This window comes from Mandrillus leucophaeus, unplaced genomic scaffold (assembly GCF_000951045.1).
Source record: "Mandrillus leucophaeus isolate KB7577 unplaced genomic scaffold, Mleu.le_1.0 Scaffold328, whole genome shotgun sequence".
Classification (NCBI taxonomy): domain Eukaryota; kingdom Metazoa; phylum Chordata; class Mammalia; order Primates; family Cercopithecidae; genus Mandrillus; species Mandrillus leucophaeus.
In genome coordinates this window covers 1,529,761-1,548,437 of record NW_012103454.1, presented here as the reverse complement: position 1 = coordinate 1,548,437, position 18,677 = coordinate 1,529,761, and the positions used below count along the sequence as shown (strand labels likewise).

At 37.3% G+C, this 18,677-nt stretch overlaps 1 protein-coding gene across 3 annotated transcripts in view; it reads right to left on the bottom strand.

The window, feature by feature from the left end:
* TUSC3 (tumor suppressor candidate 3) overlaps nucleotides 1–18,677 on the bottom strand; it is a 219,502-nt gene that overhangs the window by 126,211 nt on the left and 74,614 nt on the right. For all 3 annotated transcript variants that reach the window (XM_011988343.1, XM_011988344.1, XM_011988342.1), the window contains exon 2: nucleotides 9,719–9,888. In XM_011988343.1, coding sequence (XP_011843733.1) covers nucleotides 9,719–9,888 — 170 coding nt within the window. The remainder of the gene's footprint in view (nucleotides 1–9,718; nucleotides 9,889–18,677) is intronic.

The window sequence follows — 18,677 nt, the reverse complement described above, 5'->3', positions numbered from 1 at the left end:
GAGAAAAATAAGCCTGCTGAACTCAACCTATTTCACGTTATGAGGAGAAGGTATATTTGAATTAAGAAATCAGTAGGCCACCCAAAAGTCTAGCCATCACCACCCACATGTAAACTATGGTTTCTAGTCTGGTATAAGAAAGAAAAAAAAATTTTTAAGAAGCAGCAAATGATCAATAGCATCTACACAAGGCTACTACAAAAAGAAATCAGAAAGAATCAAAATTCTTCAACTCATAAAAAATTTCCCTGAAAACAAAATTATGAAGAGAAAACTGAAACAAAATACTCCAAACTAAAGTAAATATCATTAAACAAGCAGTTGAAGACAGAAAATCTCAAATCAGAAATTAAACAACTAGAAATAGAAGGAAATAAAAAAACAGAAAGATGTTACATCACAGTTAGTAAGACTCAGGAAACCAGTATGTTTCAAAAAAGCAAAACAGAATCCATGTAGAAATGATGTCTGCATTACAAAGTCTTCAAAGAAAAATAGAGTTGACTGAAAATAAATAAAGGACATTAAGAACAGGATTAAAAGCAGGTAAGAGAACAAAAACAAAATAAAAGTTTAAGAGGGAATGGGGTAGATTTTAAAAGATTTTAAACATGGAGAATTAGAGTCCCTGAGGTAGAAAAAACAATGAAAGAGAACTGGTATTTTAAACTACGATACAATAACATTTCTAAAAATAAAGTCCCTATATACATATTGAAGAGTTATTTGCGTTCCTGAAAAAGGCAACCCAGAATAGTCAAATGTAAGACGTAGTATAGCAAAATTATCAGCCTTCAGTGAAAAAATTTAAAATATACTATGGCCGGCAAGGCAAAAAAACAAATCACATTCAAAGTAAGAAAACTGGATTGGCATCAATATCTCAACAGCACCAAATAAAATTTCTTGGGACTATGTGAACAGACTGCAAACACTCAATTTCTCAAGCAGTGAAAGAAAAACTGTTATCTCTTCAGATTTGACCCCAAAAAGAAGGCCCAACACCTTACTGAACTCTTTAGGTACTGAAATAAGTTAATCTCCCACTGGAGCATTCTTCTTCATCATTTATGTAGACCAGCCCACAAATCAGTGTCCTCTGAAAACGAAACAATCCAACAGGCTACACTGCAAATGTCCAATAAACCACACCCTGTATCTTTGGGGACAGACAAACCTAATGACTGCTTCAAACTACAGTCTCCATGACTGATAACTGTGCTGACTAATGCCTATGGCAACATGAGTTGTCTTCCACGTATCGACCCCAATTTGATTTCTGGACAGCACCAGCCTGATATGACCACCAAGTACAAATAAATGCCTAATATCTCTATTTTGGGGTTGGTCTACTGGGATCTGATGACTAAAGTATGAAGCGTCCATCAGTCTTTGCTTGTGGAAATGGTATATTTCAGAGTGCAGCTGACCTGACCATCCTTTTTTTTTTTTTTTTTTTTTGAGACAGAGTTTCGCTCTGTCGCCCAGGCTGGAGTGCAGTGGCACGATCTCGGCTCACTGTAAGCTCCGCCTCCCGGGTTCACGTTATTCTCCCACCTCAGCCTCCCGAGTTGCTGGGACTACAGGCGCCCGCCACCATGCCCGGCTAATTTTTTGTATTTTTAGCAGAGACGGGGTTTCACTGTGTTAGCCAGATGGTCTTGATCTCCTGACCTCGTGATCTGCCCGCATCGGCCTCCTAAAGTGCAACCATCAGTTTTACATTAAAAAACAGCAGCCATCTCTTGTGGGAAACGTTATCCCTAACTCTGCCACCCAACTCAAAGTCAATGGCCCAGTGGAGCCCTCAGTTCACAGAGGTTCCCTAAATGCCTGAGCCTGGGTTACTGATGATTCTGCTAAGTTGAAATCTGATGCTGTTTGATGGGCTGCTGTGGCTATTTCCCTCAGAAACAGCTGTGTAACACCAACAGCAGGTGTGGTTGTTCTGCTCAGTGGCAGAACTCAAAGCAGTCAAGTCCTCACAATCCTGACCAAGACTCACTTTGACAAATCTTCCTACATTTGCACTGACGATTGCCACTGGCCTAACGATATGGTCTGCCGCTTGGAAGACTACAGACTAAGAGATAAAGATACCTCTCTTTGAAACATCAATCTTCTGGACAACAAATCACACAGGCCGAGCTGTCACCAAGAGGTCACTTAACGAAGATGCCCACAGTGAGGACCCATAATCTGATAAGCCATAGGGAATCAAGCTGCTGATTAAACTTACACTTACCAGAGCACCACCAGCGCTACCTGGCTCCATTAGTGGAACTTTATGCAGAAGCTACAATGAATACCAGACTTGAGACTCTTATCAAACAACGGCCTGTTTACCTTGCAGGGCAGGAGCCATGCTAGTGAAGGCATCATACCCAACTGTTCTTAGCAAACTGACTTTAATGAGCCTCTGTCCTTTTCTTGGGGCCACCACTGGCACCTTGCTACTATTAAGACTCTCACTGTGAGAGTACAGTGTGTTGGAGTACATTGTGCTAGTTAACTCTAGTCATTCCATTATGAATTCTTAAATTAAAATATGTCACACTTCTGGCTTTCTAGACTATTTTACAGTCTAATAATACCGTGCCTTTTGCCACAAAAGCCACCAAAACATAAGCCAACAGGTAAAGTATTCAGCAGTCATTCCACATGCCCTAACATCTGCTAGCATCCAGCATTGCGACATGCATTTGAGCCACCTCAAAAATTACCATGAAAACCTGTGTGACTCGACTTCCTCTCCTCTTTTTGTCCACACACCTTAACAAGGCAGTCTGGTGACTCAACACATCTATCCCAAGAAAGAGGTCATCTCTTCTTGGCTGCTTCCTAAGAAATAATCAATACAAGAGACATGGCCATTATTCAGATCTATTTTGGAAATTCAAGATTCTGTCCTGACCATTCCCAGGATAATGCTTCCTTTCCCCACTTGACAGCTACCTTGAGGAAACTCAATCAGTATATCCCCTGGGTGGCAGCCTAGCTTTGAAAAAAAAAAAAAAAAGACTTAGGAAATTCAAATTTAATCTGGGTTCAGTCACTGGGTTCTCTTCTTTTACTGACATAGTCTTAGTGAATAAGGATAATGACCACTTGGCTGAGTGTATTACACACTAAGCCCTCCTGCAGTGGCCTACAGAGGCCAAAGTGAAGGATGTAATCAGTCTCTATAAATTTCACTGAAAGGCCCTTGTATCTTTCATACTAAAACTCTCCAGATGAACATCTAATAATGTGGGTGTGAGCAGGGGATAACTGGAGAAAAGATGAAGTTACAGATACTCAGATGGAGACCCTGATTTTATGAGGGCAAGCAAAAATTCTAGTATGTGAAGATGAAAATTCAGATCCTAGGAGGTAAAGGAGAGGGAGGGATAGTAAAATCTTCTGTCTTTGAGATCCACCTTTGAAGACTTCCTCACATGAAAAACCATACTGGTGCAGCTCTCTGAAACCATCAACTGCTGGATCTGCCATCTTCCACCAGTGGGGTCTGAACTAACTTTGTCATTCTTCTTAATCTAAAGAAGGAATTTATGGAAGTGCTAATGGAAGACCCCGGCTTCCACGCAAAATATCAATTACCCTTTCTCTCATGTTCCTCTCAGCCGCACTCCCATGGCGATAGCTCAGTCTTTCTTAGGAGGGAATAACGGATGGCCTGTTAGTGCCATAGCAATAAGATGGACTAACTACTCCCTGCCAGTCTGTCTAGGATTGTGGACACAATGTCTTCATCAAACTGAGCTGGAGGAACCAAAGTCTACCAGCCAGCCAAGAGGCTACACTGAAGGCACTGCCAACCTGCGTTTCTTATGATGAAGCTCCCGTTTGTGAGACCTCAGTGATTGTAAGCAAAACTTCACAAGGGCACTACATACACTCCCAGGGCTGGACTTCTCATGCAAAAGTTTAATACTATCTTGTCTTTGCTCCAATACCACACTAGGTATGATGAACTATACCTAGGAACGGGTTATAAGAGACCTTCAAGTGTCTATGGAAGCATATAGCCCTCAGATCACTGTAGAGATCTCTCTAAAATGAGGCTGGCCTTCAGATACCTGGGGGAGCTGTCCCAGAGGGATAACTGACTTGTGTTTATGCATCCCTTGTGGGATGTTTTGTCTATGGTGAAAATCATCCAACAGGTAAAAGGTGGTGTATTAGTTTCTCAGGGTGGCCATAACAAAGTATCACAAACTGAATGGCTAAAACAAAACAAAACCCATAGTTCTGGAGGCTAGAAGTCTAAAATCAAGGTATCAGTAGGGCCATGCTCCCTCTTAAAACTGAAGGGGAGAATCTTTCCTTGCCTCTTCCTAGCTTCTGGTGATGGCTGTCAATACTTGACATTCCCTGGCTTCCAGCTAAATTATTCCATTTCCCCACCTCTGCCATCACAAAGCATTCTCCCTGTGTGTCTATAACAATGTAATAAAATAGAATTTAGTAAAAAAAATAAAAAATTAAAAAAAGCGCTCTTTCACTGATATAGCATCAGTCATATTGGATTAAAGGCCTGCCCTGCCTGAGTATCACCTCATCTTAACTAATTACATCTACAACTACCCTATTTTCAAATGAGGCCACATTCTGGGATACTTGGGGGTTAAGACTTCAGCATATCTTTTTAGAAAGAAACAATTCCATCTATAACAGGTGGTAAGAAATTTATTACTAAGTTTCACTGAAGTCATCAATAATACCACTTCAGCCTCAACTCACTGAAGCATTCACATCAGCTTCAACTCACTGAGCTGTTATGGATGACAGAACTACCCTAGACGACTTCTTTATGGACCAAGACAGATTCTGCTACACCTGTATTAATGTCTCAGGCCAAGGAGATAAAAGTGTGGAATGAGGGAAAGAGAGAAGAAAACATGTAATGTCCTGCTACAGTAATACGTATCTAATTGAAGTCGTAATTTTAAAATACATATCTACATCTACATACACAAGCACATCCCCACAGAACCATATCTCTTAGCTTTGTCCACTAAAAAGGCCTCAAAGCAATGACACTACCTCAGCAGTAAAGTGTACATGTAGCTAAGCTTTTGCTTTCTAAATATCATTTTCTACTAAGAGGAACCAGGGCTCCTTGAAAACACTGCTGATTACATTTCCACGGCAGAGAACATACAAAGTAAGCTTAGAATATCTTGTGCTAGAAAGCAGACTAAAGGAGATATGCCATGATATAGGAGTTGGTTCCCACTGGTCAAATTTAGGACAATTTGAACCTGAAGAATAATCCTAGTAATGGATTAGGGAATGAAAGGAATCTTTTGGTTGGAATACTCAAAACAAAAGGTAAGTGAGGTTGGCAAAGCTTGCCTTTACAGAAGAATGACAACTAATTAATGGAGAAGAAATGACGGAATTTGAAAATCTCCATTTCACGATCACTAATATAATATCAAGTTCAGGCAAAGATTATCAGTGAATGCTACAAGTGCTGGGTAAAACATTACTTCTGAGAAACAGGATATTCACATGATCACCCTGAATCCTTCCTCCCAAGCCACTTATCTCCCCAAATACTTAATACAAGTGAAAACAATATTCTTGTACAGTGGAGAGATCTGACAACCATCACCCTAATCAAGTGATCAATCTCAGCACTGGTATATGAACAAGCTAATATTATGGGCCTCCTGATAATATACCATAAAAGGTATTCCAACTAACCACTATAGTACTCTTCCCTTGAATATAATCATGAAGAAACAATCAGACAAATCCAGAGCAAGGGACACCATAAAAGGCAAGTAGCTTGGATTCCTCAGGGAAAAAAAGAAAAGTCAACATCATTAAAACACAGACTTTTTTTTTAAGTGTGGAAATGTTATAGATTAAAAGAAAGAGGTGCAACAATCAAATGTAACAGATGAACCTCGAATGGATCTCACATGGCATGGGGGTAGGGGAAGGAAATAAAAGACATTTTGGAGACAAATGTAAAATTTAAACTATATAGTAAGATTTTATCATTGAACTAATACTAATTTACTTAAAAGTTATAATGGTGTTCTAATTATAGAAGAATAGCTTTAGTCGGGCACGGTGGCTCACGCCTGTAATCCTAGCACTTTGGGAGGCTAAGGCAGGCAGATCACGAGGTCAGGAGTTCAAGACCAGCTGGCCAACATGGTGAAACCCCCACCTCTACTAAAAATACAAAAAAAAATTAGTGGGGCATGGTGGCAGGTTCCTGTACTCCCAGCTACTTGGGAGGCTGAGGCAGAAGAATCACCTGAACCAGGGAGGCGGAGGTTACAGTGAGCCATGATCGCGCCACTGCACTCCAGCCTGGGTGACACAGCAAGACTGGGTCTTTAAAAAAAAAAAAAAACACACACACACAACAGTCTTAAACTCAAGAGATGTATTACTGAAGTATTTAGGGACAATATTCCATGATGTATGTAACTCATAGGTAGTTTTTTGGTAATATTTGACTTATTTTTTTTTACCTATACTTAGAGCAAAATGCAAAGTGGCAAAACATTAATAATTAGTGAATCTTTGTAAAGGGTAGCACAGGTGTCCACTGTACTAGTTTCAATTTTCTGTAAGCTTGAAATTAAAAAGATGAAGAGACTACAGCTGGACTTTAAATGGAAAAAATATAGAACATAGAAAAGAATTCAAGGAATGCTACAATGTCACATATATAATGAATGTTTGTTGTAAACAGTAAAAAAATGTTGGGATTATCCTGTCTGAAGAAGAGACACCTAAAAAGAAAGTTAACACAGTGAAGTTACATCATATGCCTTCAATATAAAATATAAGAAAATTAAACTACATAGCTCAGCAATAACTTGAGGGCATCATTTATACCAAACTGGTTATGATTCACTCAAGAATGAAACATGTCTCATGTTAGCCAAACCAGAAAAAGAACATGTGAATGGCATGACAGTTCCCCAGTCTTGACAAAGAGGTGAAATACCTTGTTCACATAGTCAAGTAAATAAAGGAAACTTAAAAATGAAGGACCATGAAGAAATATTATCAAAGGTAAGAGGAAATTATAAGGGTTGTAGTACCAAATCCAAATAAAGTAATACACTTACAAGTGCTTTAAGTGATATACAAGGGTAATTTTATCTATACCCAAGTTTCACCTTATCTGTTAATTTCACACTCTAAACCCATGAGAGGTGTGACCTCTCTGTAATGAAACAAAAGGGTGATACGCTCTTTTCCACATGATTTTAGCCAGCTGTATTCAATTCACCAGTCCCCATCATGAGACACACCCCTGAATCAAAGCTTTTCATGATTATACAAGTTTAGGATATGCTGGCAGAGGGATCACTGCCCTAAAACACTAATAATCTTGGTTAGGAACACAAAAACAAGATACAATTACAGTTTACAGAATAGGGACAATAATGAACATGTGCACTTAAGAAAAGCATTAAATTCTAACAGCTCTGGAGTCACAAATCCCAACCCTGAACAGCTATTAGCTGTGTCACTTTAGAAAAATTATAACCTCTCAGCTTTAACATTCTCATCTATAAAACGAGTTTTGTTCATATCTAACTCTCACAATGAGAATCACATAAGATTATATATATATATCTATATATATACTGTATATATAAATGACTTAACACAGTGTCCCCAATAGTTCACACAAAATAAACAATAATTTTATTTTGTTGGGGCAGAATGGATGTTGGTTAATACATCACTATAATAAGTTATTCATCATTCTTCTCAAAATATTTTGTAATTTACCAATTTTTCATTTTACTGGAGTCCAGTTATATATTAATCTTCAACACATCACCAAAACTTCTGTTATACAAGCAACTTGCTTGATTCTACATAAGTTTTTTTATTTCCCTTCCACTGAATTTTCTTCTTAAGCCTCCTGATCCATAGTAATATCCTTCGATGAGGATATTTCGCTCTCAGAATTTGTAATAAACCCTGGAAGAGATGAGCAATTTTGTAGAAGAATACATCTAAAAGAGTTAGCAATTATGAAGAATATTCCCTACAGTATAATTTGATTTTTAAAAAAGTTTGGAGTTAACACTTAAGGGAGGTGAGAATTATATCGAGTAGTCTTAATTAACAACTTTATTTGGCCGAGGAGTTTGATGTTAGCACTGAGGGAGGTGAGAATTGAATTCCAAAATTTGTGAATAAACTGACTGTGTGAAGGAAGAGCAGAATTATCTGCTAAAAGGGCTTACAAGGAAGCCAACAGCTCATTCACCAGCCTTTAAGCAAGGAAAATCAACTGAAGAATCTAAATGCAAGCTAACTCTAGAAGAAAATTTCACTTTTTTTTTTAAAGAAAAGAAAAAAGCAAGGAAGTCTCACAAAGGAAAGTCCTATGATTTTTAAATTGTAACTATGAACTCTTCAAAGATCCTATACAATTATAAAGATTACGGCAGTGTTACAGAAGTGGTCCAAAAGTACACGACACAGAAGGACTCAGGAGGAGTAATTCAGGTGAGAAAAAAAAAAAAAAAAGATGGCCGCAAATGACAGGGTGCCTTTCTCAGTGCATCTACAACTCCCTCTGAGGCTTCATTTATTACTCAGAAATATAATTTGAATAGTTTTTCTTGAAAAATATTTGTGGAAACTCTTCTTTGCCTTTTCATCTTAGTTGTCACCCTGAGATCTCTTTGGTCCACTCTGCCCACTATCATATGGATTACAGAGCTCTCCTGGCTCAGTAACAATAGATCTCAAGACCACTTCTCTACCACAGTTACTTAACAGATGCCCCTTTGAAATTCATATCATTCTATAATACAACCCAGATGTCCTTTAACAAATGAATTGTTACATAAACTGCAGTACATCCATATAATGGAATATTATTCAGTAATTTGAAAAATTAATTATTGAGAAATATAACAACTTGGACATTTTTTTAAGGGAATTACAGCAAATTTTTAAAAGCCAAACCCAAAAGGTCACATACTATATAATTCCATTTACATAAGATTCTTGAAATGACAAAATTATAGAAATGGAGAACAGATTAGTGACTGCCAGAGGTCAGAGGTCAAATTCGACAGGTAAGAAGTACAATGGAGGGTGGGTGTGACTTTAAATGGCAAGAAGTATTCCTGCAGTAATAGAGCTGTTCCGCATTTGTCTGTAGCAATGCCAATACCCTACTTGTGAATTTGTACTATAGTTTTATAACAGGTTACCACTGGAGGAAACTGGGTAAAAGATGTGTACCTACAATTATCTCAAAATAAAAATTTCCATTTAAAAAAGTGTTTGTTGCATACTTTTGGACAAGTATTTATACTTTACTTATGCTATACTTATGCTAGGTAAAAGTGAGTGCTATTAAAAATTAAAAATTGATTATATTTAAGGGGGCTACTTCATTAAGCATAGCTATAACTGAATGACCTACAAGGTAACCTGCAGGATATAAACATGATAAAGCAGTTTTATGACTATATGTGCAACTGGTCAATGAATATTTTACATGCCCACAATAAAAGAATATTAGCCTATCCATATCATTTTCTAAAATACACTGATTTTTCAGCTTATTTTTAAATGCACATAGTTATATTTGACTATTAAACAACTATTTTATTATCTTACATATATTTATCTTCAAATGAACATTAAAAATACATATGTAAACCATGGATAATAGTTTTTAATATTTTTTAAATACATAAATTACCTGCACACAGAACACTGCCGCTGAGGCTGAAGAGCAGTGAACATAACAATCATGGAATAGTTTCGAGGTGGTGCCTTTATAAATTTTCGGAATTTATCACCATTCATTCGGAAGATTGAGCGTCTGGAACTCCATTCCATCAGCTGTTCTACTTTTTCAGCTAAAAGATTCTGCAATTAAACACAGAAATTTACATTTAAAAGAGTTAAAGTCTTTTTGTTTGAATTTCATATAAATGCATAAAATGTTTTTTCTTTTTCCTAATGATATCCAAGTTTATAGAAAAGTAAGACCATATTTCTGCTCCCAGAAAGATAGAAAAGACACATATTTTTCTAACGTTGGGTTTTCTTTCGGCCTTATATATCCCACACCAGTTGATAGAGAAGTCAGCAATCCAAGAATGCCAATAGGGGAAGACATTTAAAAAAAAAAAAAAAAGCGCTCAAGAAAAGTTAGCTCTTGCTATCCAAAACCCAAAGAAAGGGGAAGCCCAGTAAAACAAAATAATAACTGCTCTACTCTTCTCTAGCCAAACATCACAGCAAAAGGACAACAAAACAACAAAAACTACCATCTCACAACCACCCCTACAAATACAAAGCTGAAACTATACACAAAAGAGTGTTGTATGATTCTACTTAAAGTCAAAAATAGGAAAAACGGATCTACTCTGGTAAAAGTCAGTATGGCGGCTAGTCTGGGAGGCACAGTAACTGGGAGACAGCACAGGTGGAGCTGGGCTACTAGTAATATTCTGTTCCTAGGGAAGGTTGGGAGGCGATAGCACTGTAGCTTCTGTACAGAAGGCTCTTATAGGCTGGGAATGGTGGCTCACACCTCTAATCCTAGCACTTTGGAAGACCAAGGTGGGAGGATCACTTGAGCCCAAGGAGTTCAAGATAAGCTTGGGCAACAGAGCAAGACCCTGTCTCTACCGAAAAAAAAAAAGGCTCTTATCTTTAGATCATTCATTTTACTTGAACAAGTCTGAGAAGTTAACAACTCTACAACATTGTACTCCTACAAGAAAAAGAAATTCCCTGCCATTTTAAAACCAAGCTGGTACCAGGAGAGAAAGGCTTGAACTGTGCCATTTAACCAAGCTCTACTCTAGAAATCAGAGAGAAAAGCAATCTCTTTCCCCTCTCCTCTCAAGTGAAAAAGGGAAAGTGGCTCACAGAGACTGGGCATATACACACCAAGGAGAGAGAAGGCAAGGTACACATCTTTTCCTGAGTTAAGGTAAAACACTTGTTGCAGTGCTTTGCACCCACCTGAACAGGAAAGAAGATAAATGGAAAGAAATGGAAGGGAGGAAGGAAACGAAAGTAACTTGGCCAAAGAGCATAGTAACTGGCAGAGATAGAACATTCAGATATGCATGCATGCTAACTGTATGAAAAAGAAAAATAATAGTTAATGACTTGGCTGTGTTTGTTTTTTTAAGACACAATTTTGCCACAACCAAAAGGGCATCAACTGAAATTGATCTTAACCTCAAAACAGATTACTTGCATTTAGTTAGATTTATATATAAATATACAGATTTATATATAATTTATATAGATAATTTATATAGATAAATCTATATATATGTTTGCAGTCTGAGTTAAATATATATACATAGCTTTGGAAATGTACTTTATATGTATTACATATTTTTACATATATTTATGTGTATTTTATATATATATATTTCCAAAGTAAAATAATAACCTTATTAAACTGAAAATGAAAACTTACTTCTCTGTCTCATCAATACACCAAAAACAGTAGAAAATGACACACAAGGACTTCTCCTAATTGTTCTTAGTTTTAACTTTGAGAAGCAAAGTGAGGTTGTTTTCCATGTTAAGCATAATTTAATAGTATTTGCTTTACAGAAAACTGTTATATATTTAATAAGATTTAAAGTCTCCAATACTTACCAATACATGAAATGAACTAACTCACTATATAAATTCTTTTGAGCCTTGAAAACATTTTAAAATAATAAGATAAAAACTATACAAATATTTACTTTTTAAATATTTAGAGACTGTGACCCTCTATGAAAAGAGTGGAAATCAAGCAGGGTAATCCACTAATGAGGGTAGAAGAGAATTGGTCTAACAAAGTTACTTACCTACGAGTTACCTCAGTATTTTATACTTTTCTCATTAAATACAGGCACAACACACTCTCACACACAGACACACACCACACACACTCTTTCAATACTCTTTGAATTTCTACAATAATCTTACTGTTTTTCTTATTTAAAAATCCCATTTATACCAAATATGTACCTATGAAAACAGTAAATAACTGCAAAGGGTCAAAGATTTCACTTTACTTTTACGTAATCAAAGAAGCCAGCCCCAGTTTCATGGATGCTGAAAGGAATGAGATTTCTGAGTCTGGTACTCCTGTTTCCCATGCTTCCCACGTTCAAGGTAGTATGAAACTCATTTACGAGGCTGATCACAAATGAAAATTCCTCACAGAGGAATATTTCTTATTTAAACAACAAAGGACTGGGTAAGTTACAAGTGCCTTTAAAAAATAAAACACAAGAATGCATACTCTTAACTTGGCTTAACTGAACTCCTTTTTGTACTACACTTCTAGTTATCATACTATATTCCTTCAGAATTAGGCAAATATAAATATGTCATTTTTCTAAATATTGAGAACCACTGTACTGCAGATTTCAGGGCACACAGTCATGTTTAATATTAAAAAATCAATGTAAAATATAACTTTTACACAATCACATCTTGAAAAATGTAGAATTCCAACTATATGTAATTTTCCCATTACAAATATTCTGGAAAAAACTTTTAAAGAAAATGCCTATTAGTCCCATCATTTTGCATCAATCTTGACAAATTGGTATTTTTCACTACCGTGACTATACTTCCTTACAAACACTGTATCAGTGTGAAATTCTAACGTTATCTGCAATCTATTAACATATTACAGTGTGAGATTCACTATACCCTCACCAGATTAGGGTATTCATTCTTATTTATTTTCTGTATTTCTTTATGGTATACACATATGCACACACACTTCCAAATTAATCAAAAATGGTATCTTATTTTAATTTGCAGCTTGTTTGTTTGTTTCTGAAACAGTCTCCCTCCGTTACCCAGGCTGGAGTGCAATGGTGCAATCTCAGCAAACTGCAACCTCCAGCTCCAGGGTTCAAGGGATTCTCATGCCTGAGCCTTTCACTGTTATTTCTGACAAAATTGAGCCATTTTTTCACAATTCTGAACACTCGGATTTTCTTTGTTACTAATTATATCTCGTCTTTTATCCTTGATCTATTCATAAATATAATCTGTCCTATACAAGAGATTAAAAAGTATACAGAATAGGCCGGGCACAGGGGCTCACGTCTGTAATCCCAACACTTTGGGAGGCTGAGGCAGGCAGATCACGAAGTCAGGAGATCAAGACCATCCTGGCTAACACAGTGAATCCCTGTCTCTACTGAAAAAACAAACAAACAAACAAATACAAAAAATTAGCCAGGCATGGTGACGCGCGCCTGTAGTCTCAGCTACTTGAGAGGCTGAGGCAGGAGAATGGCGTGAACCCGGGAGGCGGAGCTTGCAGTGAGCCAAGATCGCGCCACTGCACTCCAGCATGGGCGACAGAGCCATACTCTGTCTCAAAAAAAAAAAGTATACGGAATAAAACTCTTTCCAGACTAATCAATGTTAAAACTAGGATAAAATTTTGTCATTTCTAAATTGTTTTCTTTTTGCTTATAGGGTAAACTAGGAAGAGCAGAGAGCAATTATAACTGAGAAAAGTAGCATTTTAAGAGCATATAATGTATTTGATTACATTTTGTGAATTATTTTTCTTTTAAAAGTCTCAATCTATTACATGAAAAATATCAATTATTTAAAAGCTAGAAAAACAAATCCATGCTCTGGAACAGCAATAAATTTCAAATCATAGTGAAAGGAAGAACTGAAATCTCTCTCCTATTCTTAGTATCCCAACTGCCTGATTATTCAAACACATTTCTCCCTTAAACTAGACTAGAATATCAGTAAAATCCACGAAAAGATTTTTCTTTGAATTTTAAGTATCAAACAACTTGTAATAATTTCTTCCAAAACACAGCATATAGGATAATGGAAGTGTTCCCACTCGTGACTAGTGGTAGAGCCATGACTGCATTTGCCAAAACCCACAGAAATATAGTCATGTGTCGCATAGTGACATTAATCACTTAACAACTGACTCCATACACAAAGATGGTCCCAGAAGATTAGAATGGGGCTGAAAAATTCTTACCGCCTAATAATGATGGGTAGCCATGGTAACACTGCAGCACCCAGTATTACTCCTGTGTTTGTGGTGATGCTGGTGTAAACAAACCTACTGGCTGCCAGACATATGAAAATATAGCACATGGGATTACGTAGAGTATATAATACTTGATAATGACAAACAACTTTGCTACTGGTTTTACGTATTTACTATATTTTTTATCTTTAGACTGTACTTCTTCTCATTTGTTTTCTAAAATTAACTGTAAAACAGCCTCAGGCAGGTCCTTTATGAGGTGTCCAGAAGAGAATGTTAACCTAGGAAATGACAGTTCCATAACTGTTATTGCACCTGAAGGCCTCCCAGTGGGACAAGATGTGGAGGTGGAAGATAGTGATATTGATAATCCGGACCCTGTGTAGGCCTAGGCTAATGTATGTGTCTGTGTCTCAGTTTTCAACAATAAAGTATAAAGAAAAAAGTTTTAATCAGAAAAAAAGCTTACAGAATAAGGATATAAAGCAAATATTTTTGTACAGCTATAAAATGTATTTGTATTTTAAGCTAACAGTTATTACAAGAGTCACAAAGTTAAAAAAATTAAAAACTTTTTAAAAAAGTGACAGTAGGGTAAGGTTAATTGATTATCAAAGAAAAATTTTTCAATACAGCCTAAGCATGCAGTGTTTAGAGAGTTTACAGTAGTGTACAGTAACGTCCCAGGCCTTCGTACTCACTCATCACTCACTGACTGATTCACCCAGAGCAACCTCCAAGCCTGAAGGTTCCATTCATGGACAGTGTGCCAGACAGGTGGACCATTTTTTATCTTTTATACTGTATTTTTACTGTACATTTCTAAATTTAGACGTGGTCAGATACACAAATACTTCTTATTGTGTTACAACTGCCTACAATATTTAGTAGAGTACTACTGTGCACAGCTTTGCACCCTAGGAGCTATACCATACAGCCTAGGTGTGTAGTAAACTATACCATCTAGGTTTGTGTAAGCATACTCTACGATGTTTGCACATGACACATTTCTCAGAACATATCCCTGTCTTTAAACAACACAACAGTAAACAACACAAAAATGACTTCTGCCTTACACATTTTTAAATGATCAGCCAGGGTTGGGAGGATGGTTCCAAAATGAAAACCAAACTTCAACAACTGAACTTGACAGCATTACTAACATAAACGTAACTTTGGAAAACAGTATTTAGCTGGATAGTCTTAAAGCCAAAGAGAAAAAGAAACTGTAGACAAATAACATACTCAATTTATTTTTGTTTCTCAGGAAGGTATGTATTATCACTTCTATTACTCTGTGAGTACACCACAGGTGAAGAAATAAATATACATCTGGCTTGGTATCACTGTCAGAAAATAACTCACAAGTAAGGAAAGGGGGAGGGCCAGAATCAATCTTGTGACACTGGATAGGAGCTGGAGGCAACCATATTAATCTGTGGCTTTTAAAACAGGAATATAGGCCAGAAGCGGTGGCTCATGCCTGTGATCCTAGCACTTTGGGAGGCCCATGCAGGTGGATCACGAGGTCAGGAGTTAGACCACCCTGGCCAATATGGTGAAACCCTGTCTCAACTAAAAATACAAAAATAAGCCGGGAGTGGTTGCATGAACCTGCAGTCCCAGCTACTCAGGAGGGTGAAGCAAGAGAATCACTTGAACCTGGGAGGCGGCTGTTGCAGTGAGCCCAGATCACGCCACTGCACTCCAGCCTGGGTGACACAGCGAGACTCTGTCTTAAAAAATATATATATATATATGTGTGTGTGTGTGTGTGTGTATCTATATTACATACATACATACATATATACATATATACATACATATATTTTTTACAGATAGATACAGAAACAAATGTAGACTTGTATGAGTGAGTGGATTATTGTACATGTATTTCCTCCCTCTGCCTGCTGATTACACAGGATTCTTTCCATGACCCTTCGCTAGCCGGAAATCTCTGTGGCCAGCGGCGCCTCTGCTCAGGCTTCAGTGGGCTCATTCTGCCCACTCTGCCTAGCAGGCTGTGCTGGCCCCGTGCTACTGGCCCAGATTCCATGTCCCCTGCAGCTCTATGCTTGGCCTGTGGCTGGGCCAGGCATGCAGCGACCTGCTTCTGACTTGGAAATCGACATCTGGATGAGGGGAACGCAGCGGCACCTAAAAACTCAGAGATGCCAGCAACGGCAGAGTCCCAAGGGGTGTTACCGGTCTTGCTCAGGGAGTCTCGAGGTCAGAGCCCCCAAGCACTGTTGCAGCGCTCTCTCCTTCCTGCCACCCACGGCACAGCCAGAATGAATGAAAAATATTTCCAATTGAGCTGGATAGTGTTAACATATTTGAATTTATTTTAAAATCAATAAAACAGATTTTTTTTTTTAAGATGAACTCTCACTCTGTCACACAGGCTGGAGTGTAGTGGCGCTATCTCCACTCACTGCAACCTCTGTCTCCCAGGTTCAAATGATTCTCCTGCCTCAGCTTCCAGAGTAGATGGGATTACAGGCATGCGCCACCATGCCTGGCTAATTTTTGCATTTTTAGTACAGACAGAGTTTCACCATGTTGGCCAGGCTGGTCTCCAACTCCTGACCTCAGGTGATCCACCTGCCTTGGCCTCCCAAAGTGCTGGGATTACAGGCGTGAGCCACCGCACCTGGCCTGATATTCTGGAAGACATATATAATATGCAAATTTCTAGGAGTAAATTTTGTATAAAAATACATGTCACTATAAACTTCTAAAATAGAAATTAGTCACTACTGAAAAAAAGCAAAAAAAATCAAGATCTCTACTTTTATTCTTTAGGAGTCTTCATTTCTGAACCTATTCCTATACCACACTAAATTATCTACTTTTATTCTACCTTCCTACTCTGTTACCTACCAGTAGAACTTATTCCTTCACCAGCCTGGACTGCAGCAGTGAGACCCCAACTCTACAAAAATTTTTTAAAAAATGAGTCGACCTTCATGGTGTGTGAATATGGTCCTAGCTATTCAAGAGGCTGAGACCAGCGGATCACTTGAGTCCACAAGTTCAAGTGACTGAACTGTGGAACTTATTCCTTCTAACTACATGTTTATATCCATTAACCAGCCTCTCTTCATTTTTTCATTTCAGTACTTATGGGTTTAACTCATTTTTGTAGTATTTTATAATATTTTAGTGTATAAATGTCCTGTATTTTCTTTTTTCCTTTTCAGTTGACACATAATAATTATACATATTTACGGGTATGGAGGGATATTTCTATACACAATATGTAATGATTTAAATCAGGGTAATTAGAATATGTATCACCTCAAACATTTATCATTTCCTCGTGCTGTGAATATCTGAAATCCTCTCTTAGCTTTTTGAACATATGTAACATATTAGTGAAAACTACATTCACTCTACACTGCTTACAGAACATCAGAACTTACTCCACTTATCTGTAATTTTGTGGCTAAATAACCTCTTCCTATCCTCCCTTCCTGCCTACTTTACCCATCCTCTAATAAGCGTAATTCTACTCTCTACTTCTGTGAGCTCAATCTGGTTTTGGTTTCTTTTTCACTCCCATATGCATGAGAACATGTGATGTTTGTCTTTTTGTGCCTGACTTACTTCATTTAACACAATGTCCTCTGGACTCATCCATGTTGCTGTGAATGGCAAGACTTCACTTCTTCTTATAGCTGAATAACATTCCATTGTATATATACGACACTTTTGTTATCCATTCACCTGTTGATGGACATTTAGGTTGATTCCACATCGGGCGTATTGTGAATAATGCTTCAATAAACATGAGAGTACAGATATCTCTCTGATATACTGATTTCTTTTCCTTTGGATAAATGACCATCATTGAGACTGCTGAATATTATGGTTTTTTATTTCTAGTTTTTTAAGAAATCTCTATACTGTTTTCCATCATGGCTGTACTAATTCAAATTGCCACCAAGAGTGTACAAGAGTTCCCGTTACTACGCATCCTTTTCAGAATTTGGGGGTGGTTTCCGTTTTTTGTTTTTTTTTTTTTTCCTTTGGTCTTTTAAATAATGGCCTGAATAGCTGTATTTCTATACTTTCAATACATATGAAGAGTAAATTGAAATTTCAATTCTAATCCAAAGAGTCTGTTTCATGTATAAATTATTATGTAATTATATCCTTAACAAAAAATAACAATAATCTGGCATTTCACAAATCACTATGTCCAAAGCAATTTACAAATTTGTACAAGTATGACTTCAAATTTAAATATCATGAAAACCTAAATGTTCATCAACTGTTGAATGGACAGACAAACTGTGGCAGGTCCACACAATGGAATACTGCTGGGAAACAAAAAGAAGCAAAGTTGTAACTGCCACGACATGGATAAGCCTCCGGAACATTACACTCACTGAAAGAAGCCAGACACAAGAGACCACACATTTTGTTTTTTCATTTATATAAAATGTCTAGAAAGGCAAATTTATAAAGACAAGAAGTAGAAAAGCACTTGTCCAAGCCTGGAGGTAAGAATAGGGATTAACTGTAAACAGGCACAAATATCTTACTGAAGAGATAAAACGTTCTAAAGCTGATTTCTACTGATGGTTGTACCACTCACTAAAGTTAACGAAAGTCATTTAATTGTACACTTAAATGAGTG